The 20,240-nt window shown below is 55.2% G+C and overlaps 1 protein-coding gene across 1 annotated transcript; it reads right to left on the bottom strand.

Moving 5' to 3' along the window:
• Window positions 1–2,149: 2,149 nt before the first annotated feature.
• On the bottom strand, window positions 2,150–18,617 carry Slc2a7 (solute carrier family 2 member 7). Its single transcript, XM_076863393.1, has 12 exons — window positions 18,561–18,617; window positions 17,303–17,401; window positions 15,394–15,554; window positions 12,667–12,791; window positions 11,636–11,788; window positions 9,681–9,806; window positions 9,181–9,371; window positions 7,727–7,837; window positions 6,453–6,554; window positions 4,756–4,831; window positions 2,911–3,038; window positions 2,150–2,371 (listed from the first exon to the last, which is right to left on the bottom strand). The coding sequence occupies exons 1-12, from the start codon at window positions 18,615–18,617 to the stop codon at window positions 2,150–2,152; spliced, it is 1,551 nt and encodes a 516-aa protein (XP_076719508.1).
• Window positions 18,618–20,240: the final 1,623 nt, after the last annotated feature.

The following is a 20,240-nucleotide window of genomic DNA, read 5'->3' as shown; positions in this document are numbered from 1 at the left end:
CACGGTACTGATTCTACTTTGTACTGGATTCTCCTCCATCACATCCACCAGAGGCCACCAGACGTCTTCTGTATTTCTCCGGGGAGTGGCAAATTTATTTGGATGACCCTGGACTCACTCAGCCAGTAGTAGTGGTGTGTGGTTGTTTTGCTTCTGAACCATCCACAGGATCCAGTCCTAGGAGACTGGATTGCCCCTCTAGGGGAGGCCCCTCTACAGACCATGGGAGAGGCTGGTGGAGAAGACCTTGAGTGGGACATGGGATTTAGGAGGAGGAGTCCCCCTGGGGAAGGGCCACATGTGCTCCTGGAATCCCTGAATGAGATACTGGGGTATCTGGGGAATCTGAGATTTCCCCACTGCTCATTAGTAAAAGGCTTGGTCCCCAGCTGGACGCTACCGGGAAGTGGAGGAGCCTTTAAGAGGCGGGGCCTACTTGGAGGGAGTTAGGTCATTTGGGGTGTGCTCTTGAAGGACTTATGGAGACCCTGGCCCTCTTGTCTCTCTCTTTGATTTCTGGCCCCCGTGATGGCCCCCATGTGCTCCCCGTCACAATATGCTGCCTCCCACAGCCCCAAAGCAGCGAGCCAACTGACCATGGACGAAACCTTTGAAACCATGAGCCAAAACAAACCTTCCCTTCTCACAAGTTGTTTACCTCAGACATTTTGTCACAGCTGCGGGGGAAGCTGGTGGACACGCCAGAGCTACTTAGACCTTCTGTAGATTCAGTCCTGGGCCCCGCGCTGTGCGGATCCACAGGAGGAGAGGACCCAGGGAGGGCTCTGGAACGGGCAAGCACTGTAACAGGAATCATGAAAGCTCCCCCGATGTTGGCAGGAGCATTCGCACCTGGTATAGAGGACGCAGTTAGAGGCGTGGAAAATGGAGGTGAGGGAGGTGAGTGACTTACTGGCCACAGACTATGTCACGGTTTGAACCTTAAACACCCCAGAGGTTCACTGTGGAAGGCTTTGTCCCCCGCCCACGGTTCTCCTGGGAGATGGTGGGGCCTGGAGGAAGGAAGGTCATTGAGATGTGCCCTTGAAGGGGACATTGGGACCCTGGTCTCTTCTTTCTCTCCGTGCTTCCTGGTCACCAGGAGGTGAGCACATGTACCCTACAATGCTCCCCACAATGAGGGGCTGCCTTGCCACAGTCCCCAAAGCCCTGGAGCCAACACACTGTGGACCGAAGCTTCTGAAACCATGAGCCCAATAAACCTTCCTGACTTTTAAGTTGTTTGTCTTGGGTATTTAGTCACAGGGACAGAAAGTTGACTAACGCAGACTAGAATAGGTGAAAAAGTTGGGATCGAAAGAAAGATCTTCTGGCGGTTTTAAACTGTCAGGCGAATTCTTTGACACTTCTGTGTTCAAAGATGCAGCCTAATTCTCCCCCGTGCCAACGTGGGTGGGAGCTGGTGACCAGCTAGCTGGTGGAAATGATACTATGTGACTTTCAAAGACAGAGGTGTGGGGGTGGGGTGAGGGAGGTCTTTAGGTTACTGGGGGGTCTGGAAGGAGACTGTGGGACCCCAGACTCAGTCGTGTTCAGTCTCCTGGATCCTGTTGCTCTATTGCATGCTCCCACGGTGAGGTGCCATGTCACCCTTGTCAGAGGCCCAAAGTCATGGGAATGCTTCTCGGACTGGAACCTCCAGAGTTGTATGCCAAAATAAAGCTCCTCCCTCTCTTTTTGCAGGACTAGCAATTGAACCCAGGGTCTCCCGCATGCTCGGAAATCGCTCCATCATGGAGCTACACTCCAGCCCCAACCTATTCTCTTTACAAGCTAATTGCCTTGGGCATTCTGTTACAGTAGTATGAAGCTGACTACTACATTGAACTTGCAAAGTTTTACTTAAAAAATCCATTCTTATATCATTTATGCACCAATGTAGAACCAGAGAATTTAATCTTACCGATCAATCTTCACATTCCCGCCCATCGCCATACGTCCCTGCTCCCAGCATTAGCTTTGGAAGCTAACTATTTCTTAACTAAACGAAGACCGTGCTTTCCAAAGTCATCCAGTTGCACTGGGAGCACAAAGAGCCCCTCAGCCTCTCCAGGGGCCTGGGGCAGGGAGACCCCTTTCTCAGAGAAGGAAGCCTAGAATATGGGCACATGGGTGACATGCAGAGCCACTAAAGGGCGGTCTCCTTGGCAGGCACAGAGGGTATGTGAGGGCCAACCCCAGTCACTTCTTCTTTGATCTCTGGAATCTCCACTCCATTCCTCTTGGCAAAGATATGGTTTATCTCCACAAATGTTCTCCCCTTGGTCTCAGGAATAACCACATAGGTGTAAACCGCAGTGAGGAGGCAGAGGCCAGCAAAGACCAGGAAACTGTAGGCACCGATGGCCTCCTGGACCAAGAGACCAAGAAGACGGAGGGGGTGGAGCGGAAGCGGGGCAGGCCTGCTTAGGCCCTCTGAGTAAAAAGGCAGATTCCTCATGTTCATTTTGTTTGCTCTTAGAGGAGAGAAAGAGCTAGAAAACAGGGTCCCTCCCGACATCGGAGAGGAGCCCTTAGCCTGTGGACAACAGAGACTTCATGGTCTCTGGGCCCCTCCTGTGCTGGGATGTAGAGCTGGTGCACATCTTAGGAAGCAGAGGAAGGAGCCCACTGTCCATTGCCTCTGGACTTCACCCACCAGGGACCCTAAGCAATGGACCCTTCCCAGGCTGTGTATGGGTGCCCCCTCTGAAATCCTGGCTTGGGGACATGGGCATGTTTAGAGCCCGGCCACATGGGTGTCTCCCGTGAAGCTCTGAGAGCTGCCTCCGCCTTGTGGAATGGGCAGGTGTTCTTGGTAGAAGAGGAACCTCCGCCTACTCACTGGTGCCCCTGCTGACCCCTGGGGGGGACAGGGTGGCTTGGACATGGGGAGGAGGGGCCGCTCACCTGGACCGACGGAAATACCAAGCCCACGATGAAGTTGGTGAGCCAGTGCACAGCCCCGTCCACCGTGAGCGCAGCCGGCCGGGAGGACTGCAGGAAGATCTCCATCCTCACCACCGAGGGGACGGGGCCTGGAGGGGCGGGTGGGCGCAGGGGAGAAGGGCTCAGAGGCCCCGAGGGCCTGCGGGACATAGCCTGGCCTCGCCTCGACCTCAGGCCCCTGTGTGGGCAGCCCCTGCTGGGTTGGGGAGCAGAAAGGACCCCACCTTTGCCCAAAGACGAGAGCACAGAAGCCAACGGTGCCCAGCCAAGGCTGGCAACAGTGCAGTGGACAGAAAGCTTCTTGGGAGCAGAGACTGGTGAGTCCGTGCCTTCCCCTCCCAGGTGCCCCATTCTCTCAAACCCTTGCTCTGCATCGGGCTCCTCTGGACATCCCGGAGCAGGTGCGCTCCCGAGCGCCTGGGCTCCCTAGTGCTGCCCTCCTGTGGCGCGTATGGGAATGGCCGCGCCTGCTGGCCACCCTTTTCCTTGTCCAAGTCTTTTTCTCAGTCCTGCTCATCATAAAGCTTCCGGAGCTTTGTCCCGTATTTTCTCCTAATCGCCAAGTCCATGGAAAATTTAGTATCACAGACCTACTGCCTATCTGTTCATGTCCATATGGAAACCTGCGGCTCTGCACACACAGGGCGTAGGACTCTGTCCTCTTCCAACTAGTGTCCCGTTGGGGGAGCCGGGAGAAGGAATGGTCCCGCTGAAGATGCAGTCTCAGGGGACAGACCAGGAGAGAATTCAAAGCCCCAGAACAAAGCTGCTCTTGGGACTTAGGTACAGAACTCCTGCCAGGGGCCCTTCCTTGGGGCTCTGCTGCCCACCGTGGGTGCAGATGAGGGTGTTATCTGTCAGGACCTGGCTCAAATGTCCAGTCAGCCCTCAAGCTGGTCTCCCATGGCTGGCACCTATGGCTACCCGGGGGGGGGGCCACATCAGGCAGGGAGGGAACAGAAGGACCTGGAGCCAAGGTGGGCTACACACGCCAGCACCTCCCCCACTAGGCGCCAAGTCTCTACCTTTGAGGTGCACGGGGGTGGGGGGGTGGGGGCGGTTCCTGCCAAATGGCTCAATGACACACCCCCGTGTGGGCCGGCTGCTGTCTGCATCTCCAGGGCTCGGACAGCCTAGTTGGGGCCTTCCTGGATGTGTGTGTCCAGGTGATCCCTGGACACACAGCGCCCGCATTTTGGTTTATGGATGGTGCTTCCCAAATGAAGACCCCATGGGGCACGTCACTAGGGTCTTAGGAGGCAAATTTCCTCAGGCTCGATTCTCAGGAGGGCACACAGGGACGGAGCTTGGAGGCTCCATGGCTGCCCATGTGGGGGCCTGCAGCTCTTGCCCTGCAGATGTGGGGTTACAGCAGCTCAGTAGCTGGAGGTCAGCAGGGAGCAAAGAAAGGTGACTGTGGGTGGGCTCGGAGGCCAATGGCACATGGAGGGTTTGGACAAGTCAGGGTGCCCTGGGATCTGGCTGCTATGAGTCCCCTCTGCACGGGCTCCTCTCCTTGTTGGGTCTGGACCTGGGTCTGGGTACCTCCGGGAGCCGCATACTAGTGAGGCACTGGTCTGAGTGTGATACTCTTGACACTGGAAAATGTTTGCTGAATGAATAAACGTGAACTGGAATGGGGGTCTTTTGGAATGGGTGGACTGGACAGGAACGGAGGGGCGTGGTGGAGGGAACAGCAGAAACATTGTGAACCGAGGACGCTCTTCATTCAGCAAGTAATTAATGAGCACTGGCTCCATAGCCAGGCCGGGAGGGGGCGGGGGCGGAGGAGCTGCAGGTACTCACTGGGCCCGATGGAATGTCCCGCGATGTAGGCGAAGATGCAGATGACACTCAGGTAGGACAGCTCAGGGACTGTGCTCTGTGGGGAAAGGCGGGCCGCCTGGGCCTCAGGCCAAGAACCCTTGCTGCAAATGGGCACCTGCGTTCCCACCCTCCTGCCACAGGGAGTCATCCCGCCTGGAACCCTGGGCCCCACAGAGCCCTCAAGGGTTCTGAGGCAAGAACGAGGACAGGTGTGGGACATTCTGGCTCCAGAAGCTGCCCAAACCTCTCCTCGGTGATGGCACCGGAGGCACAACCTGCCTTTGATGAGCTTTTGTGCCGAGCACCACTCTTGGCACTTTACAAATATTTCTTCAAAACCCTAGAAGGAGGGCTGGGGTGGGGCTCAGTGGCAGCGGCTTGCCTGGCGGGTGTGAGGCCCTGGGTTCGATTCTCAGCACCACATATAAATAAATAAAATGAAGGTCCATTGACAACTAAACAATTTTTAAAAATAGATGGACATAATAACTTTATTTGTTTTTTATGTGGTGCTGAGGATCCAACCCAGAGCCTCACACGTGCTAGGTAAGTGCTGCACCATGAGCCCCTCCCCAGCCCACGTCACAAACATTAACACTCCTCTGAGTGAGGAAATTATTACAGAGAGGATGATGTGGAAAAGGAGGAAAAGAACAAAATCTTTGCCTCTGAATTACGGAATAATCTCCTTATTCCACACCTTCTCCTGGTCACAGAGGACAACAGTTCCAACTCTGTATTTTAATTTAAAAAGGGTTAGTGCAGTGGCAAGGTTACTGCAGAAACAACAGTGGCCAAGAGGCCAGTGAGATGTGACCATCTGATGGTTTTTAAATCATTTTGTATTGTGGTCATGCTATTTTTTTTTTTTTTTTTTTGGTACTGTGAATTGAACCCCGGGGTGCTTAACCACGGAGTTACATCCCCAGTCCTTTTTATTTTTTATGTTGAGACAGGATCTTGCTACGTTGCTTAGGGCCTCACTGAGGCTAACCTCCAATTGCAATCCTCCAGCCTCAGCCTCCTAAATTGCTGGGATTGCAGCGTGAGCCATCATACCAGCGATAACTGTTTTCTATGAGTTCTATAGAAAACAGATAAAAAATGTACTGAGAGAATCACAAACTGAAGGCTGTGTTTCACTCTTGCTGAGGTGTCATCCCCGAGTACTTTGGAGCCCTCCCTGTGACAGTTTCCTCTCAAGGATCAGCGAATCTGGTCCCCAGCTACTCTGAGCTCCAGAGAGGACACAGCGCTGGCAGGACTCCGGGACAGGCGCTCGGCCCTGGGTGCCCCGGGCGGCCTTCAGCGCAGGGAGCCTGGGACTGGCCCTCTGGTTTGTCCTGGATGCTGTCCCTGCTCTGGGGGTTCTTTTCTCTCCTGCCCGGTGTCCACGTGGAGCCCGCCCCGCGCTGCCCTCATCTCGCTTGCGTCCTGGTTGGCGGGTGTTTCCCGGGCCCTGCGCGGGCACTTGCTACAGAAACACACGCTGGACTCTAATTGTCCTCTGAGTGAGTCGGATGCGGGAGCCATAGTCCATGAACTTCATCTCAGGAGGGGGCTGTACACAGTCCTTGTCCCCGAGCAGTGGGAGCAGAGCAGTGGGAGGGGCCGAGCTGCCCGACCTCCCACCCGCGCCCTGGTCCCCCACCCGCCCGACACGGAAGGGGCCAGACCTGGAAGAGGAGCGCCAGGGTCAGCACCAGGCAGGCGGAGCCGCAGATGCCGTAGCCGGCCAGCAGGAGGGGCCGCCTCCCCAGCCGCTCCACGGTGACCGCCTGCAGGGGAAGCGGCAGTGAGGGACGCCCAGAGTCCCTGCGAGCTGGCCTCAGCCCCCACAGTGCAGCCCTCCTCTCCACCCCGCCGCCTGCGGGCGGAATGCTGGCTGACCCCTGTGTGTTCCCCTCCCGCCCTGGACCCCTCTGCAGACCCCGTGGAGTGGACCTCGGTTCCCTGCTTGATGCCTTGACCCCTGGGCCCTTGCTGCTCTGGAGGCGCTGCCCCTCCCACTTGGTTCCTGGAGGATCCCCCCCTCTCCTCTCCACCGAGAATTACAGGGGCAGGGGGAGGTGTGCCGACGGAAGCCCTTCCCTGTTCCCTCCCCTTTTCCTCTGGGGCAAGCTCTGTCCTGCATCCTCAAGATAAAGAGCCCTAACTAGGACCTTCTCCCCATCACCCTGCTGGAGAAACCCCAGCCAGAGAGCCCTGCGTGCCCCTGGAGGGCAGTGTTTGGGAACTAGGCACAGAATCTGAAGCTGACCTTTCTAACTTCTTCGGTTGGAGACTAGGACCGCCACTGTGCTCCTGTCTGGCCTCCCTGATTGGCAGTGGTGGCCCCTCTGCTGACCATGCAGGACCTGGCGCTGAACCAGGGCAGGGGACTGGGGGACTCGTCCTCCTGCCAGCCTCTCTTCCTGTGCTACCGAACTTCTCCCTCCTGCCAATCTACATCCCCCGAGATTGACTGGGACTTAAACTACCTGAGCGGAAAAACAGCTAGGTAATAACTAACTTTCTAAAAACAACTGAAGAAATAGGAATAAACCCATCAGGGACTGGTCTAGGTTAAGGACCGTCACCATCCTCTATTTGAGTGAGGGCACTTTGGTCCTTTCCCTTTTTGTTGTTTGTTTCGGGGCTGGAGAGCCAACCTAGGTCCTGTGTCTGTGGGCAAGCTCGCTACCATAGTGTAAAGGCAGCTGATCAGGCAGGAGGGATTCCGGTTTTCACTTACTCTCTGAAATGACAATGTTGCCGACAAATACCACATGACAATAGCAGGTGTGGCAACATTACAAAGAAGGACACCTGGGTTGCCTGGTCAAGGTCACACAGGTAGTTAATATGTGACTCGGGCCACCAGAACTTTTCTGGCCCTGGTGGGGCACCTGTCTGCTGGGGGGCACTGCTTGGACACCCTGTAGTGGGGAGGTCACTCCCCGTCACTCACCGAGATGATGGTCATCACCATATTGACAATGCCGGCGCCCACGGTTATGTACTGGGAGTGAGCAGGCTCCACGCCCGCAGATAAATAGATGGTGTCTGCGTAGTAGTTGATCTAAAACACAAACTCAGGGTTGAGGGGAGAGGCCTGGGACCCAGGCCCTGGGCTTCACCTTCTGGCCTCAAACAATAAACAGTCCTGAAAGCCTGGGTTGGGTCAGAAGGAGACAGCCGGTGGGGGTGAAGTTAGGACTCCTGGAATGGAGGCTGGCCGAACCCTTCTCTGAGCCCAGATTCTGCAACTATAAAATGGGAGTGGAACACAAGGACCTCTAAGCACTTCTCCCCATGTTCCTTTGCTATTCTATAAGCTCAGACCACCTACAGTGATTCATCTCTTATTTGGAGCCAAGCCAACTGTAAGTTCAGCTTGTCTGTGGCTGAGTGGGAGACACATGTCCATAAAGCCCCCAGGTTGTTGGCACAAAGGAAACTTCCAAAGACACTCATGTTGGTCCCCACTTGGTGGCTCCTGTTTGGGCTGTCTACTTCTCCCAAGATCACTTGCTGAACACCTCGAATCCCAAAACACCAGTGACGTTTCCCTTGAACATCAACTGGGTCTCCCACTCAACCTCTGACGGTGGTTCTAGAAGTGACCCTCTTCAGATCTCTGCCCTCTCCTCCTCCTCATCAATAAATACACCTACAGCAAAAGAAGCATGTCCCCATGATGCCACATGGTTACAGCCGAGTGGCTTCCAGGCTGCTCCTGAGCCAGACTGGATCCACCACCTACCCTCGGCTGGATGCTGAGAGTAGGGGCAGAGCTCTGGCTCTGTCTGGCTGATCTCTTCCACAGAAGGGAAAGAACTGGGCTGGGGTTGTGGCTCAGTGGTAGAGCGCTTGCCTAGCACACGTGAGGCTTTGGGTTCCGTCCCCAGCACCACATAAAAGTAAATAAAAGTATAAAAAATATTTTTAAAAAAGGAAGGGAAAGAATTACTGGTAGGAGAATTTTCTCTTAGGGACTGGGAAGCAAAGAAAAATGTTCTATAGAAAAGAGAAAAATAAAGTAGCAGCCCATGGGGAGAGGGCTCCAGGGCTGCTCCTGCGGCCCTGAGGCCTGGCTGGCCTTCTTTAGTGGCGCCACCTGCTGTGAATGAAGTCTGATTTTGCTTTATCTCTTTCCAGGGGGGTCTTGTTACTTGCAAAAGAAACAAGCCCTGGTGACCGAGTGTGGCTGTCCCTCCCAGTGCTGGACGTGTCTGCCCGGGTTTTGCTCGTTAAGTCCTCTGTCCATCCACCCGGGAGGCAGAGCTGAGTTTTGCACGTGGCAATAACAAAGCCACTCGTGCATGTGCCGTGACTCAAATGGCTTTCAAGGGCCGGAAGCCCCTAGAGCAGGCGGCAGACCCCTCCCCGCCGGACCGCCCCGCTTTCCACGTGCCCGCGCACCGCGTTGATCCCGGACAGCTGCTGGCCGGCCATGAGCACGAGGATGGTGATGAGCTGCCAGCGCAGGGCCCGGAAGGTGAACAGGTTGAGCACAGACAGGCGGCCCGCCGCGCGCTCCTCGCGCTCCTCCACTCGCATGTCCTCCATCTCGGCCTCCACGTCGGCGGCGCGACCTCTCAGCCTCCGCAGAGCTGCGGAGCAGAGCGGCCCCACCACGTGCGCGGCGCGCCAGGCTTCGGGAGCGCGGGAGGTCCCCACGCGGCCCACTCTGGGCTCGCCGCTTGGCACCCAATCAGGTCCCCAGCATGGTGGCCGCGCCCCAGTTGCCACCCTGCACGGGGCTCAAGCTCGGCACCTGTGATCCTGACTGTGACCCTGACGGTGTTCCCAGCCAGCCGTCGAGCTGAGCGCTTTGAGCTGACGGGGAGGGCATTTTGGGGGGCGTGGGGCAGGAAGGGAAAGGGGCGCGAGGGCTCGGGAGCAGCCTCTCGCCTCTGTACCTTGCCGCGCGGTCTCCTCGTCTCCTCTCTGCATCAGGGTGTAGCGGGGGCTCTCGGGGAAGAAGGGCAGGGAGAGGAGCTGGATCAGCGCGGGGACCCCCGTGAGAGCCAGGAGCACAGGCCAGCCTGAAAGGAAGTGACGCTCGGTCAGGCCACGGGGGCCACAGAGCCTCCAGCAGCCCCAGCCGGCCTCAGGCCACATCTGGACTCTGAGTGGCCTCTGCCCACTGAGAAGCAAGGACCGTGGGCAAGTCCTTGCCAAGAGGTGGCTGCCATGGGCCCACCCACAAAGGGGTTCCATATTAAGAACGGAGAAAACGATCGCAATTGAAAAAAAAAACATGAGTTTTATTCATTCCAACCATCCTAGACATCCTCTTAGTTCTAGAATATGATCTGAAAATGTGAGCCCTAGAGAAAATGGATCTGCATCATTTCCCTAACTTTAGGCTGGAAGCCGCATGATCTCTAGGTCCCTGGAGGCTGGGGCTGGGGAGTGGACAGACTCAGCGCTGTGCCTGCCCCTTGCCCAGGGTTTGGGTCCAGGCAGGGGTACTGAGATCTAAGATGTGGGTAGGGTCCCCGCTGCCTCCTGGGGGGCTGCCTCTGATGCGTGTGAGTTTTGTTTTCTTAACAGTAAGATAAAGATGGTGATAACACTACTGATAAAGTGAGGAGTGGTGAGGGGGTGAAAGAGCACCAGGGCCAGGACAAGTAGCCAGCATGGTGTCCATTTAAACCTGGGGATGAGGTTTAATTGATATTTTTCCCTGCAGTATTGGGGATTGAACCCAAGGGGCACTCCACCACTGGAGTTAAATCTCTAGCTCTTTTTAACATTAAAAAAAAAAAAAAAAAAAAGGGGGCTGGGATGTGGCTCAAGCTGTAGGGCGCGTGCCTTGCATGCGTGCAGCCCGGGTTCGATCCTCAGCACCACATACAAAGATGTTGTGTCCGCCGAAAACTAAAAAAATAAATATTTAAAAAAAAAAAAAAAGTTGCTAAGTTGCCCAGGCTGCCTTGAACTTGTGATCTTCCTGCCTCAGCCTCCAGAGCTGCTGAGATTGCAGGCCTGCGCCACCACTCTAATTAATGTTTAATTTTCAGCTGTGGGGCGGCGGTTTGGGAATCACTGCTAATGATCCTGTATGGGTCTCCCCGCTGACTTCTTAGTCGAATCCCTTCAAGAGATCATGGAAAATACAAAGCAGAGATTCATGGACTGAGGGTGCAGCTCAGTGGTAGAGCACTTGCTTAGCATGTGTGAGGCCCTGAGTTCAATCCCCAGTACTGGGGGAAAAAAAAGTGTGGCTCTTGTTTGATCTGGGTCATTCAAAAAGCTTTTAAAGAGACTCCACTGTGTTCTGGGGGCTGCTAACACTGGCTTGCCAAGTCTAACACTTCTAGCCAAGTTTATTGGTCTGTTCTCTGGTCTACCCTCCCCATGACTGTATCATAATTTATTCCTTCTCTCAGACTTTAGCCATGTTCCCCCAGGTCACACTCAGGCAATGACCTTGTTGAGAAAATAGAAGCCACCAGAAGAAAATATCTACAGGTGCCACCTTCATGCATGTCATGGTAATGGGGGCTGCACCCTGAGCACCCTGCACCCATGTCCCTCCCTGCTGCATTATTCCTATAGCAGCCAAATATGCTGATATTTTTCCCAGCTTGAAAACAAATCTCTTCTCTCCACCAAGCTTCCCCTCCCAGTTGCCTCTTAGGTTTTCTCCTTCCTTTAATAGCAAGACTCTGGCTGGTCTCTGCGTCTCTCCTCTCATTCCCAAGCACAGCCTGTCTCCATCGCCCACGGACACTGCCCAGGTGGTCATCTGGGTCCACTGGCTGTAATTGACCGACCCAAAGATCACCTCCCAGGCCTCCCCTGACTTGCTCCATTAGTCGGGCTCCGCATGCTTGAGGCCCCGGCTCTGACTTTTGCTGCGAATTACCTGTGGGGTTGCCCAGGACGGCCTGCAGGCTGAAGACCTGCGCCAGGAGGATTCCAGTGATGATGAACACCTCCGTCATCGTTCCCAGGGTGCCTCTCAGATTCTTGGGAGCCAGTTCTCCCAGATACATGGGAAGAGCGCTGTAGGAGATGCCTGGTTCAGGCAAAGTGAAAATCAAGGCAGGCCAAATCAGTGCCCACCCTCCAGAGACGCGGGAGCCCGAGACAGGTGGCAGCGCCTCTGTCTGGAAATAGGCCAGTTTTGGTGTTTCTCTCTCTCTCTCTCTCTCTCTCTCTCTCTCTCTCTCTCCTTTCTTCCCTCCCTCCCTCTCTTTTTTTCTCTCTAGCTGGGATTATAGGCCCGTACCACTGTGCCCAGGAAATAAGCCAACCTTGACTATTTGGTTTAGACTTATATCAAAATCCCCCCAGAATTCTTCACCCCTCTGGGGACATTGCTAGGATATAGCGGAATAGCTGCCCAGCTGGGCCTCCTGTTAGAGGGGAGAAGTCTAGGCCTCTGTGTGTTCCCAGGGCTACTAGGTAACTCTTACCTTTACCTAGGATTTATCTTCATGTGGAATTGAGATATAACTTTTGCTTTTATTTATTTTCTGATATTTCTAAAGCACAGATTACACACACACACACACACACACACACGTAACAGAATTACTGTAGTTAAGAAACTTTGTCATCTGGTGACTGAGATTCCACATTTTGCATTTATTTTGCTTGAAATCCCTGTCCTTGGTTTAAACTGTACATCTTCCTTGGGAGATGCCTTATAAACCCTTATTTGTATTTCACAGTAGATTGTGTTTCTAAAGATCCTCCCCTAGAGAAGATTTTGTTAAATAAACGAAAGGACCTAGAAAGCCTGATGTTTGCCCCAAAAGGGGAAAGAGGCAGATAGAGCCAGCAAGACCCAGACCCGCTGCACCCAGCCTTGGCCCATGGTGTGGTCTCAGAGCCCTTCCCCTGACAGGTGCACTGAACCCTGCTTGGGGCTGGGGCCACCATCCCAGGTACCTGCACAGACTCCCACCAGCACTCGAGAGAAGATGATCAGCTCAAAGGCCTGGGCCACTTTGCTGACTCCCATCAGGATGGCGGGGAGGATGGCGAAGATGTTGTTGATCAGCAGCGTTCCCTTTCTGCAAGACAGCAGGGCCCAGAGGGCAGGGACGGTCACGCCAGGAGCTCTGGACACCAGCTTCTACTTTCCGGACCATCACTACAGAGGCAGGGAATGCACCTGAGAACAGGCTGATGGGTGGGGGTCTCCAAATTCATGTTGCAGCCTTTCACTCCCAAAGTGGGGGTGATTAAGTCATGAGGGGAGCTCTGGCAATCGGTTTAGTGCCATCAGGGCTGGGAGAGTAGTGTATCTGGGGTCTGGGGGCCTGGTTCCATCTGTGGGGGTGGGGGAGGGGGCAAGAGACAGGCAGGCTCGCTCATTCCATTCTCTCTCCTCCCCCGCACCCTCCTGTGAGGACACAGAAGGAAGGCAGACTTGGGCCAGCCAGGAAGCAGGTTCTCAGCTGGCACCTTGAGCTTGGACTTCCAGCCTTTAGACCTTGGGAAATCAATGTCTGTTGTTTCAGTTTCCCTGTGTAATTTGTCACAACCGCTTCTACTAAGTTAGAGGGGAAGGAAAGTGAGGCAAGGACACCTGGGCCAAAGCCCCAGGAAAGAAGATGTGGGGTCAGTGGAGGTGGGGCGCACTCTAACCATCATAGCTCCTGGGAGGGAATAGGCTCCCCGAGGAGAGGGGAGCTTCCTGTCTCTGGTGGAATTCAAGTTGTTGCTGGTGGTTCCTAGACCAGAAGCAATGATTGACAGGAGTGTTGGATGGGAGAGTCCCACAGCAGGTGGGGTGCAGAGTAGGACTGGATGATCTCTAAAGCCCTTCTAAGGCTGAAAGCCACCAGCCTGTGACATGCAGGGAGACAGCATCTGAAAATGAGTGCTCAGCGGGATGTACCCTTGCAGGCCCCTGCCACCCATGCCATCTTCTTGACTCTGCTCCATGTCTCAGACAGACTTGCACCAAGGGCCTGGGGTCCTCTGTCCCTTGCCTGGGTTCGGGTTTTGCCAGTGCAAGGCAGTGACCAGAGGGAAGGACGCGCGCTCCCTGGTTGGCTGCTGGCCGGCTGGCCTGGCGCTGGGGGCTATCTTCCGTTTCCTTCTCTGTCTGCCTCCAGAGGTGTTAGCAGCTTCCTCCCCTCTCCTCTTTAGGGCTGGAGGGACTCTGCCTGGCCTTGGTCATTTCCCACACTCTGCTGCTGCCTTTTAGGGCCCTGATCTATACAGGCCCTTGAGTGAAGCAGCCAAGGGGGCGTGGCTCTGCCCTGGAGCAGGGCTGATGAGGTCCCTGCGACAGTCAACGCTGTCCATAGCAAAGGGGAGACGTGGACTCTTGGGGATCTGCAGTGTGCAGGCCGAATTCCTTAGCCACTTTTCACTCCTTAGGACTGTCCCAGCACCAAGAGAGCACCCCCTGGAGCTCCCAGAGGCTCAAGGAGAACCAATAGTCTACCCTGGCCCCACCTTCCTTCTACCCCCTCCCTTCCTGGCCACCAGGAGCCTGCTGGCCTCTGGGGACTCTGGGGGTCAGGACCCCACTCACAAGGCCAGCTCCACCCCACCTCCAGGCTCGGGCTCCTCATCTGCAAAATCTCCTCTGCAGAGGTGAGGTCCTCTCCAGTCTCCTCCACCGCCCAGGTGCCTCGGCTTGGGAGTCCAGACAAGGAAGTGGAGGGCAAGCCTGGGCTTCCAGAACAGTCCAGCTGTTCTTGGGGTAGCTGAGAACAGCTCAGTCTGAGTTGCAAGACCGCGTGGACTATGGTGCACCTGGAATTCACTGAGTGCGCTCTTCACTGAAGGGCACAGGAAGGGCAAGTAATTGTTCATTGACTATTTGCAGGGGAGGCCCCTGGGTCCTGCCTTCAGAGACAGATATTTGCCAACCAACAATATTTTCTTTTATGTCTGAAACAGCACCGCCGTTCTCTCTTCTTTCTGGTTTTGTGTGTGTGTCGGTTTTCACTGGAGGTGTTCCTCCCCCTCCCCCACACCGCCTACTTGGCACATCAAGGCCAAGTGCAGCTGGGAGCTCCAAGGAGCAGGCCTGAGCACATGCAGTGCCTCCACCCCTCCCATGACCCGACTCCTGCTCCTCCTTCCCGGGGACCTTGACCCGTGTGTCCCCTTATCTGTGCAGCGGGGTCTGTGCAGCACCTGGGCTTGGGCAGGCAGGGGAGTGAGTCTGAGCAAAGGGCAAAGACTGAGGCTCCATTTCCCAGTGAGAGTGAGACCCTGGCACGTGGGATGACCCAGCCTGACGCCAGGTGAAGGGACAGCACATGGCGAGGCCATGCAGAGAGCTGCGCCTGTTAGACCTGGGGCCACAGTCACCGAGTGCGGGGTGAGACCCAGCCAAGTAGCACTTATCCAGCTCCTGCTGGAAGTGCTGACGAGGCCCAAGCTGAGTACCAAGGGGAACTTTGCTCTCAAAGGCGGCAGCGCCTCTGGGGCGAGTGACGGGGAAGGCTGTGCCCCTGCCAGGGCCTGGGGAAGAAATCCCAGAGAAGTCCAGGCACTGGCTGTGAGTCTGACGTCCATGACAAAGGGGAGACGTGGTTTCTGACCTCTGGGTCTTCAGGGTCATATGGTGTCCCTCCCGTGCACAGTCACCAGGAGACAGTGGGGGCTGCTGACCTGGATTTCATGTAGGACAGCATACCCTCTATTTACCTGCCACACCTGTCAACCAGCAGGCCAACCACCAAAGACCCCAACAAGCCGCCCAGAGGAAACATGGACACAGTGCAGGACCACAGGAGCAGCAGGACCCTCTCATCCATGAATGTTCCATGTCGCTCAAAGTAGGTTTCATTATAAAACGACTTGAAGACCTGAAAAACACGACCCGCCCACAGCCCAATATGCAACTCAAGAGAAAGAACGCCCTGAGCATTCTCAGCTGCCCCTTGTCATCGCAAAGAGGGATGTGTCTGCCAAGTCTGCAGGACACTCAGTGATTCTCTGCTGGTGAGAAGAAAATGATCTTCTGTGCGATGGAGTGAAATGAGAAACCAGATTGCATGCAATATTGTTCAAATTCACTATAAACAACCCAGAGCCTTACTCTGCCCGAGACAACATAGAAAATATGCCAACTAATTATGTGGCTTTGGGCAAATGGGATAACCAGCTTAAGCCCTCATCTCTTCAGTGACAGGAAGAATTTGTGAGCATTAATTGCAATAAAGTGACTCAGAGAAAGGTGACCCAGGGCCAGAGGTGCAGTACTCGCTTAGCACGTGAAAGGCCCTGGGTTCAATCCGCAGGGCTGCAGAACAGAAAAAGAAAGGAAAAATGTTCCATCAATGGTAATATCCATAAATAAACCAATCTCTCTCTCTATATATGTAATATCTACATGTAAGTCATTCCTACACACACACACACACACACACACACACACACACATATATAGGTACCGCAGAACCACCTACAGAGCAGCAGCTATGTTTATGACCTTGATTTTTCAAAATTCATGCTGGGAATGGAACCCAGGGCCTCCCACGTGCTGGGTAAGCTCTCTACACTGAGCCTCACCCCCAGTCTGATTTTTTTTTTTTTTTTTCTTGTTGGTCCAGGGGATTGAACCCAGGGCTCTACCCTGGCCACAGCCCCCCCCCCCCCGTCACTTCTATGTTACTTTGAGACAGGGTCTTGCTAAGGTCCTCAGGTGGCCTCAAACTTGTGATCCTCCTACTTCAGACTCCCTAGGAGCTAAGACTACCAGTACACGCTGCTGTATCCAGCTTTTAATGACATCGATTAAAAAAAACAAAAAAAAACAAAAAAAACCCCCAAACCCTGTAGAACTCACGTACTGGGCGAACAGTAAGTCTACCTGCTCTCCCTCCTGAGGTGCTGGATTCTGTCCCCTCTACTCCTCCGGGGGTGTCTTTTCTGCAACAGTCCCCATCTGTCCTGCATGCCTGGTCTCCCCTCTCCACCATATGCCCCATCAGTATACAAATGTGACTCCTGCCCTGCAAAAACCCCGTTGTCACCTGCCACCCAGCTTCCTCTCTGCCTCTCCCTCCCGTCCAGCAAAACCCCGTCAAAAGTGCTGTTCTCTCCGCCTGCGCCTCACCCCATTGTTGCCTCCTGAGCCCACACCACCCAGGTTTTTGTGCCAGGCTCTCATCTCTGCGGCTCTCTGGCCACAGTGAATGCATCTGTGCCCTCCACAGGGTCCAAGTCCAGGGCCAGTTCTCGTCCTCATCAGAGCGACCCTCTGCCTTGCCCAGCTGTAGGGACACTGTGCCCTCAGGTTCTCGCCCACAGGACGAGGACCTTCTCTCCTTTTCTTTGCTTCTCCTGGCTCCAATCTCACTCTCTAAAGGCCGGAGTTCAGTTCTTGACTTTTGCCATCTACAGGTGGCCTCCCGGGGTGAGGGCAGTGGAGCTGAGACCCAAGGAGACTAGGGAGATAATCCAGGTCCCCCGGATCCTAGTGTGCCTAGAAGGATGACAGTCCTGGGAGGAACTGTCACACAGTCACAGATGGCCGCTGTCTTCCACCTCCCGCCCAGGGGCCTGCTCACCCCGCCACCCCCCTCCCGCCCGGTGCCCACCTGGTGCTCACCTGGTGGGGCGTGTTGACCACGGCGATGTTGTAGCCGTACTGGAAGGAGGAGCCGAAGGCTGCGCTCAGCGTGGCCAGCACCAGCGTGGGCTGCAGCCGCTGTGGGGGACGAGGCCCAAGGTCAGGGACTGTGGGTTGTTCCTTGGGACCACCAGGCCTCTGTGGGGTGGGCATGAGGAAGGTGTGGCCTCTACTTCCCTCCACCTCGGACCAGAGGTGGGGTTAGGGGATGCGGGCCACGCCCAGGAAGTGGGAGGAGGTGGCTGGTGGGGGAGGGGGTCCCAGCTGGGGCTCCTCAGAGATCTGAGGCCTCAACCCTTGCTCCTCCTGAAGACTCAGCTCAGCACCTCCTGGCTCGCCCCGGGCCAGCCCAGGGATGACGTATGGAGCCGGGTGTGCGGGGAGACCCTGCTCCAGGGACGCTCCCTTTCTAAGGAGGTGAGGAAAGAAGAACAGAAAAGAGAAGGTGACAATGCGTGAATTCCCAACAGTGACAGGCTGTGAGGATTACAGAGCAGGGGATGGGGTAGAGGCCATGGGCTGGGGCCCTGGTCAGCAGGTGGACAGGGACGACCTCTTTGAGAGGTGCCTGCTGAGCAGAGAGCTGGGTTGATCCTGGGGGTCAGCAGCAGGACTAGCCTTCCAGACAGAGGAGCAGAGGCGGGCTCAGTTTTGGCTCCAGAACAGGCCCTCAGGACATGGAGGCATCTCCCGGGCCTGTGGCACAGTTTCCAGGGCGGCTGTCACCTCCAGGGTAGCTGGGGGTGTGGGCGGGCGCATGGCCTGAGGGTCAAAGTCCAAGGAGTGGGCAGGGGAACTGAAGCCATGTCTGTGACTGTCTCTCAGAGCTCCAAGAAACCAGGGTCCTGGACCAACTGTCCACTCCACAGTGTGTGCACCTCCCGCTCTAGTGCCACCAGCTGCCTGACTGCCCACAGCCCCGAGTCCAGTACCAGGCAGAAGGAGAGGGGCCGGATCCGGGCATTCTTCAGAGGCCACCTCCCTGAGGGTGGGGAGCAGGACTTGCGTGTGAGGAGGGGGCATGTCCAGCACCGTCCAGTCTTCCTGAACCTCGGGAGCTGGACTGGTCCCACTGTGCTTGTGTCTGAGCAGGGGGCCTCGGGGTGGCCGCCTCCCTGCACTGTCTCCCCCTGCAACCCCTGACCCTCCCTGCTAGAAGTATTTCCAGGGTCTTCACCTCCCTCCAAGATCCCCACACTTTTTGGGAAAGGGACAAGGACAGTGCATGGACACTTACCCCCTCCCTGGGTGGGGTGGGCGGAGGGGTCCTCATCCCTGTCCCCGAGCTCTCCATGCTTGTTTAGGTTGGGGGACAGGTGTGCTGCCTCCCAGGTGACACCCAGCCCTGCTCTCCACTGGAGCCTGACAAGCTGCTGTGTCACCTGTCCTCTGGGTCGGCTGGCTTTATGACTCTTTTGTCCTCTGAACCCTGATGATTTTCCCCAGGAGACTTTTCTCCTTGGAGGGTTGATAAAATATGTGTTGATGTAGCCAGTGACACGCAGCAGCGGGAATTCAGTCTTTGCATCCGCTGAGCCCCAACCAGAAGCTCCCTAGTGGCCCAAAGGAGGACAATGTTATCTCTAGAAATGAGGAGTTTCAGAAACCAAGTCAGGCCGTGGCTGCTCCTCGGGGGCTCCTCCTGTGTGGTTTCTCTACAGAGGCTTCTTCCGATGCATTGGGGTGAATTCTGCGTTTTGTGTGTAAAACCAACCCCAAGGCAACTTTACCTGGGTGCAGAGTCACACACAGGAGGCTGAGCATGGAGGAGGATTCCAAGTTCAAGGCCAGTTTGGGCAACTTAGCAAGGACTTGTCTCAAAAAAAAGGGCAGGCCTACAATTCCACCTCCTAGAGAAGCTGAGCAGAATTGCAAATTTAAGGCTAATCTCAGAAATTTAGTAAGACACTGTCTCAAAAAAATGAAAGAAAGTTGGTGGGGGGCTAGGAGTGTAGCTTAGTGATAGAGTGCCCCGGAGTTCTATCTCTAGTACCAAAAAAAGGTGGGGAGTACAAGGGATGTAACTCAGTGGTAGAAAACACCGAGTTCAATCCCTAGAGCCACACACACACACACACACACATTATATTTGACTTATTTAATACTTGTGTTAGTTTTCCATTACTACAACAAAACACTTGAAATAATCATCTTTAAACAAGGAAAGGTTTATTTTGATTCGGAGCTTTGGAGATTTCAGTCCATGGTTGGTTGGCCCTGTTGCTTTTGAGCCTGTGTCAAGGCAGCACATCATGGTGGGATCTCATGATAGAGGAAGCCCATTCATCTTATACAGGAAACTTAAAAAAAGTAAGGTACCTTTGCAGTGTGGTGGCACATGCCTGTAATCCCAGCAACTTGGGAGGCTGAGGCAGGAGGACTGTGGGTTCAAAGCCAGCCTCAGCAACAGCAAGGTGCTAAGCAACTCTGTGAGACCCTGTCTCTGAATAAAATACAAAATAGGGTTGGGGGTGTGGCTCAGTGCCCCTGAGTTCAATCCCCAGCACCCCCCACCAAAAAAAGAAAAGAAATGTAAGATACCTGGGACCCACCATCCTTTGTGCCCCCAGCCACCCAAACCTCCTATGTGCAAAGAACAGGGCCGTCAGGCAGGTGTCTGGGTTTCCTGTTCAAGAACCCACTCAGCACACCTTGAAGCACCGCCGGCCTTCACGTACTGGCCGATGCATGGCCTTCGCATAGTGAGGCCGCATTTCTGGCCAGGCCGCGGGGGTCTCAGCTGACCCTGAAGAGCAGGACGCCTGGCTGGGTTTCCCTGGACGGTCTGGTTGAGCTTCGGGAGGCCGGTTGTGTTTATCTTGCTGGTCACGCTGTCAGTGACAGTGGGCATCCCTTGGTGTCCCAGGGCTGAGCAGAATGTGGGAGGACAGGCGCAGTCTCAACGGACGGCAGGGGG

This window comes from Callospermophilus lateralis, chromosome 7 (genome assembly GCF_048772815.1).
Source record: "Callospermophilus lateralis isolate mCalLat2 chromosome 7, mCalLat2.hap1, whole genome shotgun sequence".
Taxonomy (NCBI): Eukaryota; Metazoa; Chordata; class Mammalia; order Rodentia; family Sciuridae; genus Callospermophilus; species Callospermophilus lateralis.
The sequence above is the reverse complement of the archived record's forward strand: the minus strand, read 5'-3'. Positions and strand labels throughout refer to the sequence as shown.